This window comes from Talpa europaea, assembly GCF_964194135.1.
Source record: "Talpa europaea genome assembly, chromosome: 11".
Classification (NCBI taxonomy): Eukaryota; Metazoa; Chordata; class Mammalia; order Eulipotyphla; family Talpidae; genus Talpa; species Talpa europaea.
This window is the reverse complement of record NC_140078.1, coordinates 93,963,959-93,988,262: the sequence shown is the minus strand read 5'-3', so window position 1 is coordinate 93,988,262 and position 24,304 is coordinate 93,963,959. Positions and strand designations below refer to the sequence as shown.

The 24,304-nt window shown below is 45.3% G+C and overlaps 1 protein-coding gene across 1 annotated transcript in view; it reads right to left on the bottom strand.

Annotated features, from left to right (window-relative positions):
* Window positions 1–245: 245 nt before the first annotated feature.
* The window catches only part of NEK11 (NIMA related kinase 11), a gene marked incomplete at both ends in the record, with an annotated part of 143,220 nt that continues 119,161 nt past the window's right edge, over window positions 246–24,304 (bottom strand). Inside the window, 2 exon segments of the mRNA XM_084247818.1 lie at window positions 246–287; window positions 289–508. Of these exon segments, the coding sequence (XP_084103944.1) occupies window positions 246–287; window positions 289–508 (262 nt within the window).

Below are 24,304 nucleotides of genomic sequence, written 5' to 3'. Positions count from 1 at the left end.
GCTTCTTGTGGCCAAGCGTGGCCCGATGCTGGGGTGCTTCCCAGGAGGCCCAGCTTGATCCACGAGCTTAGCTCATGGCACAGCCGGGACAGCACTCACTGCCCAGGCCTCCGGGCCTAGCAGGCACGTCTCCTGTGCTCCAACACAGCCTCCCTTTTGACAAGCAACCGAAAGGAAGGAAGACGGTGGCTCCAGCTAAGCGCCCTTCCCCACGACAGGGCCCAGCTTATGTGTTCAATGGTTTTTCACAGAAACTTCCCCTTGAACCGGTTTGGTTTTGATAGCTGCAGTGTGATGGCTCTGAAAGGGGGGCCCTTCGCCCACTGTGATCAGCAACTGCTCCTCAAAGTAGAGGAGCTGGTCCACTTCGAAGCAGTCGCTGGCACGGGGCACCACTTTTTCCAGAGACTCGCGGATCTCTGCTTCACTGGCGTTCTGCCGCCTTGCTCTCTTGAGGTAATTATAGACCTCCTCAAAGACGCCTGCACCCAGCTTCTGCACAGCTGATCTGCAAGAAAATGTATTTTTAAATTGTTAATCACACAAATGCCATTGTAACCCTGAGATTTTAAAAAAAGTTGAAGGGGGAAAAAAGATGGGCCATCTCCACCTTGGCCGTTCAACAATATTCATCAAATACTTCTAATTTATCGTTCTATTTTCATTTTTTTCACCTGTTGGGTTTCTTTTTTCCTGCACACCCTCACCAGCACTTGTTGTGTCTGGTCTTTTTGATGTGGGCCATTTCCATAGGTGTGAGGAGGCATCTGGCTGTGGTGCAGATTTGCATTTCCCTGACACGTGACGATGAGCATTTTGTCTTCTGCCTGTTGGTCCTTTGTAGGTCTTGCCTGGAGAAGTGTCTATTTAGCTCTTCCAGACACCTTTTGAATGGCTTATTTACTTTCCATTTGTTGAATCATATGAGTTCTTTATACATCTTGGAACTAGCCCCTTGTCAGATGTCTAATGTGGCAGTGAGTGGCTGAACCCAGAACTAGTGATAGAGGTTCTGACCTGGTGACAGTTCTACCTTTACCTAAGACGCTACTTCAATATCTTCTCTTTCAGAACTTGAAAACAAGAAAATGCCACAAGAAAGCCAGAGGCACAGCAGGAGTTAAATAAATTCTGGCGAAATAATCATGAAAATCTAGCTTAGCAGAAAGCATTAAGAGAACACATAGATTATTCTCCAGGCATAGTTTAAGGGAACCTAGAAAATGATTTTATAGAATGTAAGAAATCCCTGCACATCAAATATGTATGAGTCACTGCAGGAATAGAATGGTGCAATGCATTTTCCCATTAATACTGCTGTCTCAGTGATCATTTGGTGCTAACAAGCACAAGGAATTTTTATTAACGATGGATTTTATGTTCCTTCCTGCAACATTGAGTCTTTTGAGTGGTTGTCTCTGAATCTCATAGCACATTTTTGGGCCTCAGTGGGCTCCCTTCAGGCCAAGCCTATTTGGTTGGCATTTGCCCATGAGGGAATGAGTAATTTTTGGAGTTTTATTGGGAAGCTGATATTTGAAATTCTTTTCTCTCTCTCTTTCCACACACACACACACACACACACACACACCAATTCTATTAAAAATCTTTTACACTGAGTGTTTGCCTCTGTACAGCTGATGGCTGGACCCCTTCTAAAGCATGCATCCCTCAACAGTTTGGGGGGCCCTGTGTACCACCTGGCCTGGGTCACCATCCCACCCAGAATCAGGGCAGTTGGCAGAAGCTTCTCCAGGTTTTTGTAAAATCTCAGCTGCCTGGAGCAAATCTCCAACATGTGTTTGGCTACATTTCCAGTTGAACAAATTCATTCAAGAATAAAGGAGCACTTCTCTCCCCTGCCTCAATCACTTATCTTCCAAATTCCTTTACTGACCTCTTTTCATGGTTACTTTTTATTTCCAAACACTGTATGTTATTACTTCTCTGTATTTGCTCATCAACTGTTGACTGCTCTGTGTGCCTTTAATTATCTCTTAGGGCTCTAAAGGAAAGGGTTATGTCTGCTTAGATCAGAATGTCACATAAAAATTGTCAGAAGAGCAGCAAGGAGCAAATTCTGAGCCAGTGAGTGATGTTCTGAATGGCCTCCACCTCAGTCTGCACGCCAGGGAGAGTTCAGGGGGCTGTGGATTACAAACCCCACTGTGCCGTGAACCTGACTTCCTAAATGGGAGGCCGCCTAAGAACTAGGGGTGGATTTAAGTGGCCTTGCTTAGCTTAAAATTGAACATAGGCACACTCTTGCTCTTGCTCTCTTGGCTTCAGTTTGCGCCCGGGTGTGTCAGCTCAGACAGTACTGCTGGTGGGAAGCATCATCCAATTAATAGTCTCCTCTCTTCCTCTTCCCTTTTTACCTTCCTCCTGCTCCTTTCTCCTCTTCTTTCTTCTCCTCCCCCCTCTTCTTTTTTCCTCCCTCCCCTTCTCACCCCCCTTGCCTGGGGCCTGGGGTGGCTCTGGAGGAGGGAGGCTACTTTTGCTAAGGTGATGAAGGAGGGGTGGGAGTAGGGATGACATTGGAATGCAGGCCTGACTGTTAAAACCCAATTTCTGCCAGGGCTGGGGAGAAGAGCATCCCCAAGGGAGGGAAGAGGAAATGCCCAGGGGCTCTGTGAGTCCTCTGTATGGAGAAAAGAAGACTAGGGTGGGTGGCTGGGGTCTAATTCAGAGGAGAATGACAGGAGGTGAAGCTTGGGCAGAGGCAGGGGCCTTGCAGACTCCTGACTCAGTTGTGGGTGCCAGGGGAAGCCCTGAAGGGCTGGCCTGACGTGAGCCCTGTACGCACACTGTGCTGCATGATTTGCTAACAGAGAGGAGCCACCAGCGAGAGCAAATCAGCAGAAACACTGCTCAAAATGCTTCAGCGTTCTTTACATAAGGATCCTTGTAATTAATTCTTCCCCAAGTTTTAGAACCAGGAAAAACTCAGCTTTTTTACTGAACTGATTTCTGGAACTCACTGGGTCTCCCTCTTGCCCGGGGCCACCCGAAAGCTCAGAGCTGCGCTGGGACTTACTTGCAGAATAGACTGTCCATTTATCATTCTGGCATCCGATCACAACTTTACACCTCACTATCCATACATGTTTTTATAAAATTTCCTCAGAATCAGCCTGAGTTAAAATTATTTAATAGTAATCACGAACATGGGTAGTTACAACTCAGGAGACTGTAGTTTTTCAGAACGTGTTTATGGCAAGCTTTCTGGGTGTGGTGTATTGTAAACGTGGGACAGGCGGCGAGATTGTAGATGTACATCAGCCTTGGCCACTGAAACATTCCAGCAACTTCCTGAGACTGTTCCTAAGCACACAATGTCTCTCTATTACCTTTCACCTCATCACAAGGGTGTCATCAAATATTTTAAGATATTCTAAACAGTGCAAAGGGTATCGCCATGACAGACACGCACGCAAATACAGAAGCAGCTCCGTAAACTCCGCTCCCAAATCATAATGCCTCTTCCTCATCCCCAGATTTTGACTCTGGTGTTTTACCATCACCAAGCATTTTTAAAATCCTTTTACTATATATGCAAGCATGTATCTCTCATAAATTAATCCTGCTCTTTATTCTTCACATGACATGACATTTCTTTTTTTTTTTCTTGCATTTTTTGCTCAGAGTTGTTGATATTTATCCTTTTGGATTCCAAAGCTGATTCATTTTCCCTGCGTGCTGTTCATCACTATTTCCCCTGCCTGAAGTATTCGTTCTGCTGAAGCACATTTCAGGTTGTTTTATCCCTTCCCAAACCCACGCCCACTTCTACTTATAAAGGGACTGTGACATTCTAGTACGCATCTCCTGGATTTATAATATTCTAAGCTACAAAACATCAACAAGCGTGGAAAACAGCTTTTCAGACAGAGGGCTGCACCAAGTCATTAGTTTCAGATTGATTTACCATCACTCATGTCTGATTTTTTTTAATGGTTTCAAGATGGAGATTTTATAATAAGAAAATACAATCTAGAGAGGGATAGGATGACAGGGCTTTGCTGAAAAGCTCTGTAAGTTACCAAAGAGTTCATCTAATTGAACACCTTCAGCTGACAAAGGAAACTGATAGCAGGAAGGGGAAGCGGCTTGTCCAGTGCTGAGCACGGGGCTACAGTGGATCCTACAGTGGGCCCCCACTGGGATCGGCAGGTGCGTGGAATAAATATAAAATACATAGCTTGCCTTGCTTTTCCTCCTGCCTTCTACAGCACACCAAACGGCGGGCCACAAAGCTCGGACCACTTGATGAAGTCGTTGGCTGAGTTACAACTGTGCTCGCCTTCATCAATTCAAACCACATTTTTCATTTTTCAAAAGTCAATTTCACCCTGGTTTTGCTGAAGGAGAAGCAAAGATCAGAAGATGAAATCGATTTCCTCATCAAACACAACAAGAACAACTGGATTCATAGAGGAAAATGAAAAGAAACCACAAAAGAAAGCGGTAGAACACAAACATGTTTGGAAGAATTTCTCAGCGCAAGGATGAGTGAGTTCTTATTGGAAAATGTGGGTTTCCTTGGAGAAGAGTCAATTTTAAAAGCCTTTCATTATGTGAGTCTGGGTTCCCTCCGTGACCAGACTTTCAGCAGGCTCCTCTGAGTCTTCCTCCCCTAGAACTGTCCTCTTCTGCTGTCCTGGGCCTACTGAGCCCCACTCAGCAAGAATCCCCCCACCCTTGATACCTAACCCAGTTCCTCATTGCAATTTTCCAGCCACTGACCCCCTCCAGTGGCCCATTGGCTATAGATCCCCAGTAGCCTCTACTGAATTCAGAGCTGAGTTCAAGCTCACTCCCATTACAGTAGTCTTGAATAAATTCTTGTTCACCTGTTGAATTCTGTTTGGTACAGTTTTTCTTGGACATTTTTACCTCCCAGTGCCAGAGTGTTCCTGAGTTTCCTACCACAAATTGCCTGTAATTCAAGTGGCCTTGTCTTGGTTAACCTGCCACACTCACCCAGTGCTCAGCCGATACAGGAGCCCCAGCCCAGGAGTCGGAGGTGTCCCAGTTTGGGCAATAAATTATAGCATTACCTACTGGGTATGAAATTTACTGGCCGAATCCTCAATGACAGAGAACCATTTGGATTTTCAAACAGAGCTACGAAAATAACAAAGGACAGAAGAGAGCAGATGCATTAAACCAGAACACCCTCCTTTACTCCTGACTCCTGAGGCAGAGTTACATTTGATTTGTATCATTTTGTGTCCAAATTAAAATATTTCTCCATAAATAAAAGATGATGATTTTTGTCACCTCTCTTGAGCATGTTCACACATTGCCTTTATGAAACCTGTCTTTTGATGACTACAGATGGGTTTATCACAGCACACCTACCGAGAGTGTGGCAGCCCTCACGGAGAGAGGGAGGGAGGTGACAGAGAACGATCGTGAGAGGTTGGGAAGGCCAGTGTGGTTCAGGCCTTAGGAAAACCAGAGGAGACAGGGGACTCAGTCCCTCATTTTCTGGTAAAGGTGCAAAACAATAGCTGAAGCTGGTACCTGTGCTTGACAGGTGCAGACAAGTCAAGCTAGAGCTGTGACTTCCTGCTGGTCTTAGGGATGCAGCAGGACAGGAGGGAATCCCCTTGAAACCTTTCACCTATAAACACTGGGTTTATTAATTGTCTCCTCTCTTAAGTCAAAAGAGAAGACACCCCCTCCCCCGCACCCCAATCAGGGTGAGGGCTGCCAGTGGTTTTGAGCAATTTTTTTTTTTGCTACTTCTACCTGCTTGAAAATATTTGCAAGAGACCCTTATGCTGCAGCACTTCCCAGGTCCAGCGGCATGGGTGGGATGGGAACTGCAGGCTCATGGGGCGGGGGGGCAGAGGGCAAGGGTGGGGTGAAGTCATCTTTGAAGTTTCAGCCTATGTAAGAGCCAAAGATTCTGCCCTCAGTGGACTGTCAACATGGGTTTGCTAGCTCCATTTTATACAGTCATTGATGGTGAGCCGGAGCCTCTTGACTTCAGCACTCAGCAGGATCAGAAAATCTTAGAGCAAAGGAGCCACGGCCGTCAGAAGGATGCACGACTCAAACCTCACCGCTCAAATCACGGCCCCGGGGTCTCGGAGTCTATTAGAACCTTAGAGCCATGCCAGGCCTACTAGTCAGAATCTGAACATGACAAGACCCCAAGTAATTTGTATGCACTTATTTGAGAAATGCTTACTGGAGCTATGCATTTCACTTTGAATACCAAAACTCTAAAAAGCATTTAAAGCCATGTTTTAGCTTTTGACAGAGAAATTCTGATGCTTTTAGGGGCTCAGATCCAAACTCGGAGGCGTCTTTCCCCATACCAGAACCCACTACTGAATTACTAAATTTAGTTTTCTACAGTATGAGTTTAAATCTGATAAGAGTAATAGAAAATGGACCTCCATCAATTCCAGGCTGCCCCTCTCTCTCTCTCTCCCCCGCTCCTTCTTTCCTTTTCCCTGGATCTCTGATCTCTGGTGCCCACCATTGCCTTCATATGGGCATTACACTTACAATTCTGTAGCTCTGGGATGGGGCTGAGGTCCTCTTTCTAGTGGACATCCAGGGGGATGCTGCTGTTGCTGTTCTGCACTCACTTTGAGACTCAGCTGGACTCAGCTGACAAAGCTACCAGAAACATCAGGCAGGAGCACCAGCCATCAGGGGTGAGGACTGTGAGTGACCCTTGTTAGAGCCAGAAGTCCCCCCTGCAAATGTGACAAGGTGACCACAGTAATGAGCTGGCTTTGTCTGTCACTACAGCTTCCCCCATCAGATCCAGGCCAGGCCTCAGCAGCTCCAGGACCACACAAATGTTACATTCAAACCTGTGCTTATTTTTTTCTATTCTTGCAGGAACTCTTATCTTGAAATCATATTTTATTTGCTCCATCTCCAATATTTAGTGATGACGTCTATCACACGCTCCTCCACTGTGTCCTTGGTTCATGGAACACCTGGCATTTCTGACACTGTCCTAGATTTAAGTGGCAACTGCTGGCCTTAGGCTCAGTCCTGAGGGTGCCCACAAATTGCGGGTGGTAGGATGGAGGCTTCACCCCATTATATTCTATGCTGAATGAAAAGAAACAGGAATTATTACTTAAAGGCAGGACTTTCAGTCCAGATTTTAGATCATCAAAACTTCCTTTGGCACGAAATCATTTGAAAGTTCCTACTGTCTCACCACACCCACTGAAATGTTCTCATTTCAGCAAAGTTAAGGTGGCTGAAGTATCTATAGGCCCAGGAAGATTTTATATTTTATGCTTTCTGTGGGATGATTTCTTTGTCATCAGTCCTTGCAAATCAGAGGAAGCACACTGTTAACTTCAAAAATTCATGACGTGAAGTAGAGGGGGGCACTTTCCACCTCTCTGTTCTAAGTCCATGTTTGGTGCGGATATATTTGCACCTTTACTCCCTGTGTCTGCCTGAGGATGGAGACATACAAAGATACCAGTGAACACACACACAGACATGTACTCACATAGGCACACACAGATATACACACAGACACACATAGATAGAGCACACACAGAGAGAAACACACACACACATGCTTGTTCTTTAAAAACATGCAGAGAAATGCAGGTCTTAACGACCTTGCCACTTGATGAAGATGCTGAATCTACCCTCTGTGTCTGCTCCTAGGAAGCGTGTTTGCATTTAAGAATAAAGTAATGAGTAAAATGATGTGTTCCTCCAAGGCCTGGGGGGCGGGGGGACATGCAGGGTTAGCTTTCTGAGTGACAGCTACAAATTAAGCCTCTATGAGACAAGTCTCTAATACGCTTGTATTCACTTTAAATTTTGCTCTACTTAGAGATCATTAAAAAATAGGATGATTAGCAATTAGGCTGCTTTGATGCTTGATTCATGCTTTCATTTGCATTAAAAAGTTCTACTTGAGTAGAAAAATCAGAGTGGCATAATGTTTCTTTCCTTTTCTAAGATATTGGGCTGTTTAAAGTATATGTTTATATTGACCGCAGAACTACTGTCTACCCGGTGCACAGAAAACAGAGTTTTTTGAGAGTTCTCTTTACATACGCATTGGAGCCATAAACATTTTTATATCTTTGTATCAATGATTTAAAGGCACATGAATACAGCGCTTGGAGAGGCCGGTCCCAGACAACTGAATGGGTGCATGGACACACACACGCGCGCGCACGCACACACACACACACACACACACACACGGCCTATTACAAGAGGGCCTTTGGTGGGCAGTGGGCTGGTGGGCTGTGTCTACTGGAGCTGTTGCCTCAGCTCCAAACCTGCTCTTCTGGACCCAAGACTCTGCTGACCCTATTTTAGCCTTGCCAGTTGCTCCCTCTAAAGTGGGCTCACAGCCATGTTGCTTGCCCCCCAGGCTAAATATTAGGGCCCACTAGCTAGGAAGATGCTGGACAGTCTCTAAGGCATGAGAACTGTTATCATCTTCACAGTCTGGGGCTTGTACATTCCCAGCCAGCCTGTTTGGTCACGATCTAGGATGTGACATTGAAAGGGCAGAGGAGGCAGTCATGGTGGGCTGGGGACATAAAAATGACACAATTATCACTTTCCCAAGTCCCAGGCACTGTGCTAATCATGTCATATGTGTTTTCTAGTTATTTCAACCTTGGGAAACAAGCCTTGTCATCCATCTCTCAGGGAAGATCACACGAAATCTCAAAGAGCTAAAGCGACTTGCTCCAGGTCATAGAACTGTTCAGTGGCATTGAGTCAGCTTGGACCTGGGCTCCCTGGCTCCCAGAGCCATGCTCCTCGCCACCCCAGGGTGCCCTCGTCCCACACATCCCCCCATGTTGGCTTTAGGTGACTTCTCTTGGAAGCTGAGAATGTTATGGGCAAAGCTCTTAGCTTCTTGGGTGACTGTGACCTGGTTCTTTTCTGAGCTTTTCTGCACCTACCTGGCAATAGGCTCTAGTATTTTCCTAAGATCGGTTAAGCCCACCAGCTCCTTCAAGCAAAAAATGAATTCAAAGTATCTCTAGCCTTTGCGGGCTTCCGTGGATTCAGCCAGTAACTCTTACAAAGAGTAGCCAGTGATTGACAACTTTTGCTAAATCGCCACCTTCTTCAGGATGTTTATCACTAGGCCATCCTGATTTGCATCCAGCAAGCGCTGGCGAGAACCATACTCTGCAATGGTACCCCTTCCGGTGCCATCCAGGGGTGCCCTCCGAGGTCAAACACCAGCTGCCTCTGCACGCACTGTGGCTAGCCAGTCTTGACGATCATCCATTTCCCCACTGTGACTCACCAGCCACCAGTCAGTCAGCAGCACGGAGAACAACATGAGTCTGCATTCTTTGTTGCGTTTACTCAGGCCCTTACTGAACAAATAGAGAAAGTGCAGGAGGAAAGGGAGGTGCAAAAGCTGTGGCTTCCAAATCTCCTAGGCTGATGGGCTTCTGGCTGCATTTAAACAAAGGAGAGGAGTTCCTGGAGTCCCCTCTCATCCCAGAGGAGTTCATGAGAGGGGGAAACAGTGAACAGAGCTGGTGGGTCCTTCATTCTCTCCTGACCACAGGATGAGAAAGGAGGCATGCGATGCAGAGGCTGGGGGGCTGTGTATTTACAGACCGCCATTGGGGGGTATCGACCACAGCAAAACATTATTTTAGAGCCAGTTGGGATGATGCAAAGGGAGATGCCCCATTATGTTGCTGTACTGCTGTCTTTGCCTCTCTTTCTGCACAGATGCACGCTGTAGGTCTATCTATTGATGCTCAGAAGCAGCCAGGAAACACATTCCGCTGCTGCTGCCACTCAAAAGGCGTGCACGTCACAGCCTCTGAGACTGCTTTTCCCTTGAAGTTAGAAAGCATACTTGTCACATACAATGCAGAAGTTACAAGGAAAAATCTTTAGAAGGGCCCAAGTGTTCCCCAGCGGATGTGCCCACAGGATCCGGCCCCGTGCAGTTTTGAGAATTTGTTGTTAAGCCTCGCTGTCTCCTATGAACACTTCACATGGAGCCTCGTGAGAACCCAGCTCCTCACGGCAGCCCAGCAGTGTCCCCAGAGAAACAAACCACTGGTATCTGAAAACTGCCCCTTTAAAGCCCATTTTCCTTACATCTAAATCACAACCCATCTAGGGGAGCCCAGGACCTGAATTACTGATCTCTGAGTAACCCTTTGGAGACTCAAGGGTACAATGAAGGAGAACCCAAATGCCCTTGTAGTCCATCTGTCCATTCACTCATCCTTCAGTTATCCGTGGAGCACCTGATCTTTGTAGGGAGGAGTCAGCCACGAAGCAGACTAAGAGTTCTGTCGGCTTATCACAGAATTTTCCTTTATGGACAAAATGCAATAAGGAGATCTTATCATCACATCTGCTCTTCCCTCACATTTCTGAACTTGAGGGGTGTTTTCTCTAGAAACGTTTACAGTCCGTCATGCAAAAGGTTCACCGCCTCACTTAATGTACGCACCGACCGCCTCTTGTGCTCCAGCAGGTGATATCATTGGGAAGAACAAAATTAGAACACATTTTGTACCCAAATATCCTAGTCTACAGAGTGTTGGTGTCATTGGGGTGCGGGTAATGAAGCTTCATTGTTTGGGAGCTGTGCATAATGAGAGCAGGTCATGCCACTGCGGGCAGGGGTGGGAAGGGTTTGTGTGTCTCGCAGGGGGCACTCGGCGTCCAGCCTCCTGGCAGTGGCACCTCCAGGTTAACTTTGATGGCAATGCAAAAGACTCTAAACAATGATCTAAGTAACAGCTCCAGAGCCCAACTGTGTGGCTTTGGTTTTTCCCAAGACACAATGGGAAAGCGTGTGTTCCAAGGAATTTTAATGTTTTTCTTTATACCATGGTAGGTGGAGTCATCGCCCAGACCAGGAGCCTGGACGCTACAGCAACGGGCCAGGCAGAGGGCAGAAAGCAGGGCGCAGACTGCAGGACTGACAGTGTGTGCCTTCCAGGAACCAGCCAAGGTCGAGGGCGCTGAAATTGACTCTTGAGACTCCTCCAGGGCAAACAGAAGTGACTTCTGCAAAGGGGACGAGCCCTGATCGGAAGAACAGACCACTCCAGTCCAGAAGGTGGATCCTACCAAGAGGAGAAAAATTCTAGACCAGAAGAGGCAGACTCTAAGAGTAACCCCCATTTCTAAGGGACGGGGTGGGAGTTGATCATGCTCGCTACCTCTCGTCCTTCCATCTAGCCATGAGAATTTGTTTTTATATTCATAATTGTTGGTGATACTCAACAAATCCTCGAGGCAATTTTAGACAGTTCTGAGTTAAAAAACAAACAAACACAAAACCCTCCTGTTCCGTGATATGAAGGCCTTCCCGGCTATTATGGAGAAGGTCCGACCGCGTGGCCCTGGCCAGGCCAAGCTAGCAGAGCCGCCTACCCAGGTCTGAGGAGGCGCTGCAGCGAGTGATGGGTGGTTGTTCCCCTGTGTCCTGCTTTCCTTAGAGCATCTACAGTAGTGCTTGTTCTTTTCTAGGAGTTAACCATAAAATTCAAAGTCAAAAACCCCTGCTAGTTAACGAATGCATGGCAGAGGGGAACACACTCAGCACATCAGCCAAGGACACCCCTGTCATCTGTTCCTCAGAGAATTCAAATCAAAATCTGCCTTCAGTTTTGCTCTTATCCCTACTTCAAGGATCACCTATTTTTACTTAAAAAAAAAAAATGAGATGCAAACATTTAATTCTAATTAAATCGAACAGACTGTCAATCCTCTGGGTGCGCCACAGTGTCGTTCAGCACAGGACTGCTCGGGCTCTCCAAGGAAGCCACTATTCTCACAGCCACGCCTGCCCCACGCCCCGCACAACTGTCGTCGAAGATGTGACTTCACTTCCAACGTTCTATGAAACACTGTGAGAGACTCTGCTTCCCCGAGGGACCAGCAACACTTACGTTCTTGGAACAAGAACCAGAAATTGTATCCTTTCTCTTTTTTGATTTGGTTTCCTGGAAACTCAGAGCCAAATTATATACACTCAGTCACAGCAACCAAGCTCACATGTTGACTTTCTTGCCCTGCTAACACACCCCCATTTTCCTGTACTGATTCCACCCAGACTGCCTGTGGCTGTTCCTTTTGCTACTTGTGCCTCTCACACCCAGAGGGACAGAAGGAAGGACAGCTGTGACTCTGACTCACCCCACTTTATCAAGAATACCCATATGATCCAGCAATTCCACTCCTAGGTATTTACCCAAAGGACACAGAAACATTAATTCAAAAGGGCACCTGCACCCCTATGTTTATAGCAGCACTGTTTACAATAGCTAAGCTGTGGAAACAACCCAAATGCCCAAAAATAGATGACTGGATCAAGAAGATGTGGTACATATATACCATGGAATATTACTCAGCATTCAAAAAAGATAAACACATGCAATTTGCAGCAACATGGATGGCGCTGGAAGGGATCATGCTCAGCGAAATAAGCCAGAAAGAAAAAGAAAAATACCAGATGGTCTCACTCATAGCAGGAATCTAGAAAACCTAAATAAGGGACCAGGAAAATGAATAACTATAAGAAAGTGAAAATCAAAATCAACAAACAACTATGAACCAGAGACACTCTATGGGGGGTGGGGGGGCGGGGAGGGGAGGGATTGGGGTCAAAATAAGGGGGTTGCAATTGTATGGGGAATATAAAAATAAAATTTATTTTAAAAAATAAAATAAAATATAACTTAAAAAAAAAAACAACCAAGTAACATTCGTTCGGCTTCTTCCTTTGCCGATATCCTGACCCCATAAGTCAGAGGGCGCCTGCCTCCTTCCTAAGGTCGGGCGAGCTGGGAGCCCAGGTGTGACAGGTTACTCCCAGGCTGGAGTGGGAAGGGTCGGCTTGCACACTCACTTTCTTTTTCTAATTTGTCAAGCTGAAAACTAGTGAGGCCCCAACTCAAAGAGGACAGCAGCAAACGCAACTGCCTGCTTAACCAGTGCTGCCGGGGGTATTTAGGGTTTTCAGCATCCAACAGACTGGAGAGAGTTCGAAATAATATACAAACAGCTGTGCTCATTTATTATGATTTTATCATAAACATGCTTAATTGTTTCAAAATAATGCCTATTGCCTCCAGCTAGGAAAAGTTCGATTTACTACAATTCAGGCATAGTCTTGTTTCCAGATTTTGGAGTTCAAGCTGGGCTTGGGGGTTCCTTGGTCCTTGACGAAGGCCATGAAAGAATTCAAAGCCATGTCTCAGCAGAAGCCAAGGAGAGTCTATTTAGAGCAAGGACGCCCGGGGGAATTCAGGGAAGAAAGCTTCGAGGAAAGGTTGGGGAGCCCCTGGCAGGAGGGTACAAAAGGCTGCTCACTCCATCCCTTGCTGGGGTACACTGTACTGTGCAGGCATTCCTGGGGTGTTGGTTTTTTCAGTCCAGGCAGCATTTTCTAAGTCACTCCCCCTCTACTGTGCTTCTGGGATGTAGTTTCATCAGTGGGGCAGCAGGCTGGGCTGGGGGCTAAGAGTCTCCCCTCTGGGCATTTCTTGGCTCACCCTTGCTTTACTGGCTCTGACAAGTGTTTTCCTGGGGTCCTGGGCATAGTTGGCCTTTGGATTTTCTTTAGGTACTGCCCTCCCTGTCAGTCTTAGTGGAAATCAACGACACATACTGGTCTCTAAGAAGCGGGGAAGAAAAAACCATGAGCAAAGAGTCAACAGGAGGCACTAGGGACAGTGAAGCAGGCGTGGGGCTGCAACACAAGCATTGCCCAAAGTCTTTGAACTTGTATCCCCACCTGCCCCCCCATTCTCAATCCTGCTGTTTTGCAATTGACAATAGCCGGAGGGTTCGCTTTAGGATTGTTTTACTTAGAAGAAAGATTTCAAGTTTGTGTAAGGAAAAACCCAAAATGATAAGCATTTTCAGAGTCAACTATACATTAATGCATAAAGTTTGGTGCTGTAGAATGGCAGCCTGGAAAATTTACAAGTGATTGCTACTGTACCATGAGCTCACCGCTCTGCCACCCCCCGAAAAAAACACCCACAACTTCCTGCATTAAAAATTGTCTCAGTGCCTACTTTGCAGTGAGTCTAGCTACCACAGGTGCTAAAGAACACAGTTGAATAGGAATAGCCAACCATTGCTTTGGAGTTACATAAGTCTTTGTGACATAGAGGCTTTATCACCAGCTTCCAAATCTTCAAAGTCTGGACTCTCACAGATGTGTTGGGTGAGTAGGAGTGTTGGGGAAAATGGACCAAGAAGCTAATTTTCAGTATCAAGCAACATGGTACAGCATGAAGACAACAGAGGCGGAAGATGAGACACTCCCAACACCCAGGGGTTTGCAGAAGTCTTGGGAAGGGCCTGGACTGCCACAGGAAATAGACTGAGGGTGTGAGCCAAAGCTGCTTCGAATTGGTGGGGCAGGGAAGAGCTGTTCAATGTGTAGATGAGTCAGGAGGCTGAATCCTGCCTTCACTGAAAAGGGTAAGTCATTCCTGGCCCAGGGAAATAGATATGGCCTGTCACTTGAGGGAGAAAGTGATGTCTGAGCAGTGCATGGATTCACCCATCCCTTTATAAGAAACGGGAACTTCCTGGTGGGTTCTCCCCAGGTGGCACTTGGCATGCCCCACAGTCTTGTGACTCACACTCTGGAGTTTGGTCACCCTGAGGAAGGTATCTCCCTGGTTAGGTGCCTCACAGCACCTCATGCCTTGCAGCCAGCAGGCACTCAAGCAAAGCAAGACAGACAGATGAAGACCTTGAGACAGCCCAGAAGCAGCCTGACCTGCTCTTTAAAGGCTTCCTCCGCCTCAAGTGTGAATTCAGAATTGCTGCTCTTCTGGGCTCTCTTGCTCTTCCCTACACATAAGGTTTTGTTTGTTGTTTTTGAAATTGAAATGCTGGTTTCACTCAGTGCTTCCTTCAAAAGCACTAGCTTTTATTGAAGAAGGGCAAGTCGGGGGCATAACTAACCCCTCCTCAATGAGGTTTGGAAGGTGAAGAAGAAAAGTCACTGCTTCATCTATTTCTCTCCATTGAAGGGTCATTTCAAGTAAGGAGAGAGAAGGAGCTTTATTCATAAAGTATGTGGAAAACCTGAAATAGTAAGCTCTCTGGATTACATATACACATTCCACAAAAGAGAAGCTTGGGCTCAGAGAAAGAGATGGTGCCGAAATACAGAGATCAAACACCCAGCCGCTCAGGAAAGCCTGTGAAGGGCAGAGAATCTGACAAGCAGACCAAGCCTGGAGGCTCGCCTTGGCCTTGGGAGCTTCACTTGGCCTTTCTGAACCACAAATTCTTCTCTTGAAAGTGGGCTGGGACATATTTACGACTGCCAAAGGAGAACAAGTAGGTTTCAGAGCCTGTGGTAATTAAGAGGCTCCTTCTGAGTTCCTGGGGGGACCCTGGCTTCTGTGTCATTTGGATCCATCATCACCATCCCACTTTGGCAGTGCCCAGCACTGGTTTAAGAATTAGCCAAACTTCTTTTCAAAGCATAGCCATGTCTCTTACTAGTTGTATGACAGTAGGAAAAGCTCTAACTCTTCTAAAATGCAGCCTCTTTACTTATAAATTGGAGTGTTAGCACATCACAGGTATGTGCTGGGGCTGCATGCGTTAGTGGGTCGGGCTAGCACATGCCCTGGCACGGAGCAGGTGTACAAGGAAAGAGAGTTGCTCCCCACAGACACTGTGGCTCGGGGCCAGCTCAGAACCCATGGGGATACTATTACAGTCCCCATGCCCCCCTGTCTGGCAAACAGCTTTAGCCAGTGCTTCATGCTCCACTGTCATTTTCACCCATGATTGCTACTGTGCCACGAGTGTGTATCAGGTTAATGAGGAGGACAACAAAGGTCACGGGTTTCTCATCTTTAGTTCGACCTTCCTCCATCAGGGTCTTCTGTGATTGAAGGTGAAAGAAAAATGTCAGGAACTGGCAAGCCTGCTCTCCCAGACTGAACCAGTCACTACATCTGCCCTCCGCATTGCTTGTACATCCTCCATGTGCCTCCAGCTGCCTCTAAATGGTCGACCTCGGGCCTCATAACAGCACTCGCCATGGCCGTGCTCTGACCTTGGCGAGACCTCTCCAAATAGCTGACAGGAGCATTTAGCAACGAAACTCCACAGTCCCCCAGCTCTCCAGGAAGGCCCTGCAGCCAGTAGCCGACACAAGACCTAGTGCCACCTGCCTAAGGCAGGCCTCAACAGCACAGGCACCAACATTAATACTAAACTGGTCGGGAGCACTTCTGTGGCATGCTCTACATGGGGCATGTGCTGACAGAGAAGAGGTGAGTGCCGCAGCCCACCACACACGGTGTGGGCCCCACAGTGCCATGAGACCTCCCTCCTCCTCATCTGCTTCAACAAAGATTGCAGACTAGTGCTGAATGATGGGCGAAGCCATGCCCATGCGGGCACGACGCCACACACCACCACAGAGATCAGGCTCTCGGGCTCCACAGCTGACACTCAGACACTGAGCCCAAGTGCCCTGGAAAGGTGAGCCCTCCTGGGTGTTAGAGAGTTAGTGCACCCCAAGTCCCTTCACCATTAAGGTAATTCACACAAAATCACTGGCTGAGGGACTAAAGGAGAAAAAAAGTATGACTTTTGGAAACCTACGTGAGCAACACCGTTGGACTTCCTGAGTGGGGCCACTGGTGAGCTGCGCTGGGTCTCGGCCGAGACCGGAAGCCCACGGTGGCCTCTGCCCTTCCACTCCAAATCCGAACTTGGGACATCCTGTGTGCCCAGCTCTCAGGTGTATTAGCTGAGAGATGAGAACACAGCTTCCTAAACTCCAAAGTGCACACCAAAAGCAAATAAAATAGATCCTGCAGTAAAAGATCATATTTATTAAAGAGACAATAGATGAAGATCATGTAAAACATGAAATGCAAAAGTTTGATTAAGCATTCTGCTGGGAAACTGGAGAAGGAACACTCATACATTGGTGGCGGGAAAGCAAAATGGCCTTTGGAAATAACTACCCAAGTTATCTATGCATTTATCCCTTGGCCACACAATCCTACCTCTAGAATAATCTGTCTCAAATATAAACTGGCAATAAAACAAACAACAAACAAAAACCTGAATGCACAGGCTATTCATTACGGTTTTATCTGTAATAGATAAAGACAGGAGAGCCCACATATTCACCTAGGGGTCAGGTTGAATGAACAACGGTATAGTCACATAAGGGAGGCTTGAAAGCTATGAATAGCAATGGCGTGTCTGGCATATACCACTCAGAAGAGATCTCCAGGATAGACAGCTAAGAGAAGCCGACAAAAATGGCACATAATATGCTAGCAGTTTCTTTAGTGGAAAGGGAGGAGCCACTTGTTTGAATATATTTTAAAAACGGAAGACTAAGCCATAAAACTTTTTTTAAAAAATGACTTCCATTTTGGAAGGAAGAGAATAGAAGAAGGAATTATACACAGAAGTTGGTCTTTTAAAGTTATGTCTTTTTATAGATTTGACTTTGGACCTAAAGAAACATTTTACATAATTAAGAAGCAGTAATAAAACAAAAGCAGTTTCTAAAAATTTGAAACAAACCTTCATATAACCCACATTCAGCTATGTTTAGATCAGGGCATGCTTGTGAGGAGACCGCGGAGGTGAAGGGAAGAACCATGTGAAAATGTTAGAACAGTGCTTGGAGCTCACACAGGGCAGGAATAGTATTTTTTCATACCCGCGACCCCCTGCATTTAGTATTAGACTCAATGGTTCGCTGGCCATTGGTAGAGTGCAAAAAAGGATCTCACATCAGTAGCAGGCAAAAATCAGTCATAAATGCCATCCTGGTTTCACATAATAAAGCTCAACAGTAAGATGACAAAGTATTTAATTGCTTCCAGGGAACTGAACTGAATCCTAAAAAGAAAACTCAAGACCGCTGGAACACAAAATTATCCATCACCCAACAAGGTAAAGTTTACAATGCCTGACACTCACTCACAGATCACCAGGAGGCAGAATAATAGGACCTAGAATAAGAAGAAAAATCAATCGATCAAAACCAGCCAGAAGTGACACAGATGTTAGAATTAGCAGACAAGGACATTGCAGTAATTATTATAATTGCATTCTACTTGTTCAATTAGCTAGAGGAAATATTGAAAATGTTAGGCTGAGAAATGGAAGATAAAACTCAGATTAAACTATCATGTCTGCAATGAAAAAGACACTGGAAGGGATTAACAGCAGCTTAGACAATGCAGAAGAAAAGATTAATTAAGTTGAAGACACAGCAATAGATACTTTCCAAAATGAAACAGAGCTTTTATGTGTATGAAGCCTAAAAAAATAAGCAGAGCATCAATGACCTTGGGACCACTTCAAGAAGGCTGATGATATATGTGTAATTATAACTCTCACAGGGAGACAGATGTCCATGCAAACATTTGGCTTCTCCTGTGCCCTCCACATGAACTGACTCAGAGTTGCAGTCACCACAAGGAGACCCCCTCTGAAAATTTCGGAGGGCCCAGAAATTTCTCAGGACATTGACTTCCAGGCAGAGAAATGGGCTCAGAAGCTCCCCACCATGCATCAGAGCCTCAGGCCTTCTCCATGGCTTCAGGTTGAGTCTTAATGAGGTGGATTCCATCCTTATGCATGGTCCAATGGAGCAAGAGGACATAGGTCAATTTTACCCCATTGTTTCCAAGCTCTAAGGCCTTCTCGCCAGTGCAAGAACCTGCCAAGTCCCTGATGGGAAACCAGAAGTTCAGTCTCAGCATAAATGGGAGGTGAGTCTTTTGAACAATGGTTTCTGAGCCTTTATCCCAAAACCTGGTTCTCAGGACAATTCTATGGAGAATAAAGGAATTCAGAACTACAAGAGTGTGACATATGCTATTCATAGATCTAGAGCCATATCCACAACTACCATCCATGTACATTTGGGGACTGTGATGCTAAGAGATGGGTCCATTACCACAGATGATACAATATTCTGGAAAAAGCAACATGAGGGAGACAGAAAATAGGTCAATGGTGGCCAGGACATAAGATGATGGGAGAGATGGACTACCGGGAACACAGGACAATTTTTGGAGGTGGGAAAACTCTTCATAAGCTTGATTGTGGTGATGGTTATATGATTATATGCACTTAGCAAAATTCATAGTGCCCTATATTTTAAATAAGTGAATTGGTCAAAACTCATAAACGATATACTAAAAACGGTGAGTTTTACTAGACAAGAATCATGCCTGATACCTCCCTTTAAAAAATAAATGGTTGTAATTAGGTTTTTTCCTGGTCCCTTACTTAGGTTTTCTGAATTCCTGCTATGAGTGAGACCGTATTTTTCTTTTTCTTTCTTTCTTTTTTTTTTTTCTGGCTTATTTCGCAGAGCATGATCCCTTCCAGCTCCATCCATATTGCTGCAAATTGCATGAGGTTATCTTTTTTGATTGCTGAGTAATATTCCATTGTGTATCAACAAGCAACTATAAATCAGAGACACACTAGGGGGATGGGGGAGGAGGGAGTAGGATCAAAACAAGGGGTGTGGGAATTGTATGGGGACTATAACCAAGATGAAAATGCATACATTGTGCAAAAATGCAAAAATGATATAAAAAAAATAGTTGGACCGTGGGTACCTCGGTGGTGGGTGCATTGTGGTTATGGGGTGCAGACGGCCTGTACTTCCAATGCACAAACAATGATGTAAACCGTTTACTGCAATTTAAAAAACTAAAGTAAAATTAACTATGTATGGGTAAAGATGTTAGCTACACAGTGTGATGATTATTCCACAGTGTATACAGATACCAGCGTTATACACCTGAAACTAATGTAATATATCAATTCTATCTCAATTAAAAATGTAAGTGGAAAAAAATTTTATAATAAAGATTATTTCAGGGGAAAATCATAATGGAAAGCAAGTGAACAAAAAATATTTCAACACTGAAGCCTTAGCAATGTACATATATTTTTATATAATATTTGGCTTTTATTAAGATTGATCCCAGCTCCTATTCTGGTAACAAACTCCTTCCAGGAGGAAAGTCCTCTTGAGTTAGTGTGTCTCAAACAGTAATTTCTATGTGACTATCCAGAGAGGTTATTAAAATGAAGGTTCTGACTCAGGAAGGGTGAGGCTGGAGATTCGGCAAGACTCACAGGCCTCCAGGGGAAGTCAGCGCTGCTGGCCTGTGGATCACACTTAAAATAGCAAGGCCCAGGACGCCAGTGAGATTACTTGACAGGGGCCTGAAATCAAATCCAGCCCACAGTAGTCTTCTCCACAGAAAACCAGAGACTCTGCACTGACGGTGGAGGCCTCAGGGGGCCCACGAAGCTGCAAAGGCCCACCCAGCCATCTGTCCATCCAGTCATCCCTAGATGAATGGCAACCACTCTTCAAATGCACATATGTAGAAACTACTCAGCCAGAAAGGAAGTCAAAACTGATTTCCTGTCATTCTGCCAACATTGTAGGGACTCTGAGTGGCACCACCTAACACTGCTGAGAGCCAAGTGCCGGCTGTGCCCCCAGCGGGGGAGTTTCATTTGTGGAGTCTCCCAGCAGGAGTAAGAAATGGCCGTGACAGGAAGCCAAATGTTGGAGGATGGGAAGTGGACTTTTATATCCAACAGCTTCATGATATTTTCCCAGAGAACTGGCACTTCTTTTGGCATGCTTAAAAAAATTGCTATATAAGTCTTCACAGGTGACTTCTTCACCCACAGATGTCCTCAGGTGTAAAACATCACTTAGCAGATAATACACGCCAACAGCTTGAGACACTGGGCTTGGGGCTTTTCGAGAGGAAACAACCACGTGTTTATTGAGTCTATTATAAGTGGTTACCATTTACGGAGTACCTACTATGTGCCATGAGCTAGCCTAAGTGCATTTCACGCATTCATTGTCTCAACTAACCCTCACAACAGTTCCATGAGGCCGGAACCATTATTAGCCCCACTCTACAGATGAGAAATCTCAGGCACAAGCAGGGTGGGTGGCTCACCCAGGGACACATGCTAGTGATGATAAGCAGGGACACGACTCCAGCTGTTCCCATCCATCCTGACCTTCCTCCTGACCACCATGCCATGGGCTACGCTATGTCTGATGCTGCGTATGGTAATGATCTCTAAGCCCCAGGGTCCCCCAGCTGAGAGAACTCGATCACCACAGGCATTGCTCCCCAAATACCTTGCAGAACTTTGGAGAGCAGATGATGATGCCATTGGCCCAAGACCCTTCAACCACCACAGCAGAGCCTTTGAAAGCCCTGATGAGTGAACTGAGAGGTCAGTTATCTAGACTGCACCTTTCTTATCTGAAGACAGGGAAGACTGTGGAGAGGGAAGATGAGGCAGGGAAATCAGGAGCTCACTTTTGGATACTTTTAGTTTGCAATGCCTCGTGGACTTCCATGGGGGGAGGTCAAAGAGCAGGCTAAAATTCACATATTACTGACTGTTGACGGATAAAAAGACATGAACAGAACTTTCTTCAAGGTTACACAGAAGAATAGATGGGAGTAGAGATAAAACAAGGTTTGCCAGGAGCTGATAATTGTTGAAGGGGTTGATGAGTTCATTGGGATTGATTCTTCTGACCACTTTTGTATATGTCTGAAACTTCCCAAGATTAATTTTTAAAAATTTGGAAGGCTACAGCATCACTTATATAGGATACAAAAAAAAAAAAATACAACCTGGAATCTAAATATGAGGAAATACCCAACCCAAACTGAGGGAAATTCTACAAAATAAATAGCCTGTACTCTTCAAAAACGTCCATGATTAGCTGAGGAACTTTTTCCAGAATAAATAGCACCAAGGAGACAGAGGAACTAAATACCATGTATGATCCTGGATCAGAAAAAAAAAAAAGTATTATAAAGTACATTGGGGCAGCTGGTAAAATTTGAATATGGATTGGTGCATTAAATAATATAAAATTCCTTAAATGTAATCATTGATTGTGGTTATACAAGAGGATGCCCTTGTTCTTAGGAGCTGCACACTTAAATATTTAGGAGTGATGAATCATGAGGAATGAAATTATCTCTCAAATGACATAGTAATAGTAATTATAATCATTTAAAAACATTTAACATAGATGTAGAGAGAGTGTGCAGATTATAAAATGTTCACAACTGGTGTTTCTGGGTGAAGCATTTACAGAGATGCTCGCTGAGCTCTCCCCTTCTCTATACCTATACAAATGCTACCTCTTGGTCAGGCCAAGGCCTAGTTCCCAACTCTCTCGGCAGCCTCCTCAACTGCCCCTTTCTGGCCTTGAAGCCCCACCATCTGCTTGCTTGGCACAAGGTCATCACCTCATATTACACAGCCGCAGTGTTGTCATTTAACTTTTCACTTCGAAGTTTGATGCTTTATCTACAATCTCCCTAGGGACAAATGTCATTCATTGTTCACTGGGTCCCAAAAGTTGCTGTCCACATGTTGAGCACACAGTCATAGCTCACCGTGTATTGGAAGAATCACAAGATTCCCTTTTTTTGGTGTCTTTAACTCATGGATCTCTTGCTATCTCTGGGTAGTGTCGGTATTGGGCTGAATTCTCAGACATCCTGCTGGAGTTCTGGAATTGCTTATTGGTGTGGGGAGCTCTCAGTACCTCACCCCCGCTGGAAATTGGGCTGCAGAGGACACCACCACCAACACAACAGGTTATTCTACCAGAGGAGCAACACTACTGTGGGGGAGGAGTCCCAGGTGCATTGATCCACATTACAACTTGAGCCAGAAAATACCTGGTCAAATGCAGACAAGCAATTAGAAAGAAACTATATACCAGGAATAAAACCACTAGACCGCACCTACCTCATTTATTTTGACAAAAATGCTTTCATTGTGATTATTTAAAGCGTTTCATAATATGCTAGGAAATGGAATTCATTAGCTAGCAAATGTAATGAATTCCTAGCTCAAAATTCAGATGCTAATATCTTACTAAATTTTAAAAATGAAATAAAAGAGTTGCTTTTATGGTGAAGATTATCTACTGGAAAATTCTCCATAAATCGCCTCCTAGCGAAGAGAAATGGAAGTAAATAGGGGGTGGGGAATGTAGTCCAAACTCTCTCACTTCCAGTTCCTGAGCGTCACCTGTTCCCATGGTAACAGTGTTACTATGTGATCACTTAGGCAAAGGCAGAACTTGAAAGCCATACGCATCTAAACACATTACCAGCTTCACATTTGGAAATAATTTTCAGCACTCTACTCCTCCTTTGCTTTCAAACACTGGCTGGGAGGATGATGCACTGTGTTGCAAGAACAATGCAAATGCAAATTGACTGAAAAATAATTTTGCAAACTTCCCTAACTACTCAACCAGCACCAATACAAGAGGCAGATTTGGGGGAGAAGTTTCTGAGTTGGAACACCTACAGCAGGGGTTGGCAGCCACACAAACACTGGCTCACCATCTGTTTTTGTCCATCTCGTGAGCTAAGAGTTGTTTGACATGTTTAAATGGCTGTAGAAAATCAAAAGAACAGCACTATTTTGTGATATCTGGACATTATATAGAATTCAAACCATAGTCTGAAAACAATGTTTTATTGAAGCACAGTCGTGCTCATTAATGTATATATTGTCTGCTGTGTTGGCACCATAACAGCAGAATGGGGAATGATGACTGAAACTATATGGCCTGCAGAGACTAAAATATTTACCATCGAGTCCTTCACAGAGAGTTTGCCAACCCTGATCTACTCACGTACAACACAAGTTGTACAGAAGTTAGAGCAGGAGGCTGGGTGTCTTTTCTTTGCCAAGACGTCTGTAGCAAGTGCTGTCAGTCCATTTGGGCTGCTGCAATAAAGTACTACAGACTGGGTAGCTTACACACAACAGGCATTTACTTCTTGGGGCTCTGGAGGCTGGAAGTCCTCCACCAAGCGCCAGCATGGCAACCCCCTGGTGAGGGCCTCCCACATGCTGGTTCATAGCGGGTGCTTTTCCCTGTATCTTCATAAGAGAAGGGGCTAGGGATTTCTCCAGGGCCTCTTTTAATAGATGCTGTGGAACCTGTTTTGAGTCAAACAGACTCCATCTTGTCTCCAAGCCACCATCCTGAAACTACTGGGTGAAAGTTAAATAGCTTGACTTGGTTACTGGGTGACAATGAAAAAAAACGAGACCCTCTGTGGATGGTGACCACAGACCCCCCACACTGCAGCCTTCTCTCTGGATTCTTCTGACTGCCAATCATGCTAAATTAAGAACCAATCCAGTAAGTTTCACAACAAATGACCTAAACTCAGAATACTTCCCTGCCTGAGCCCTGTTCCTT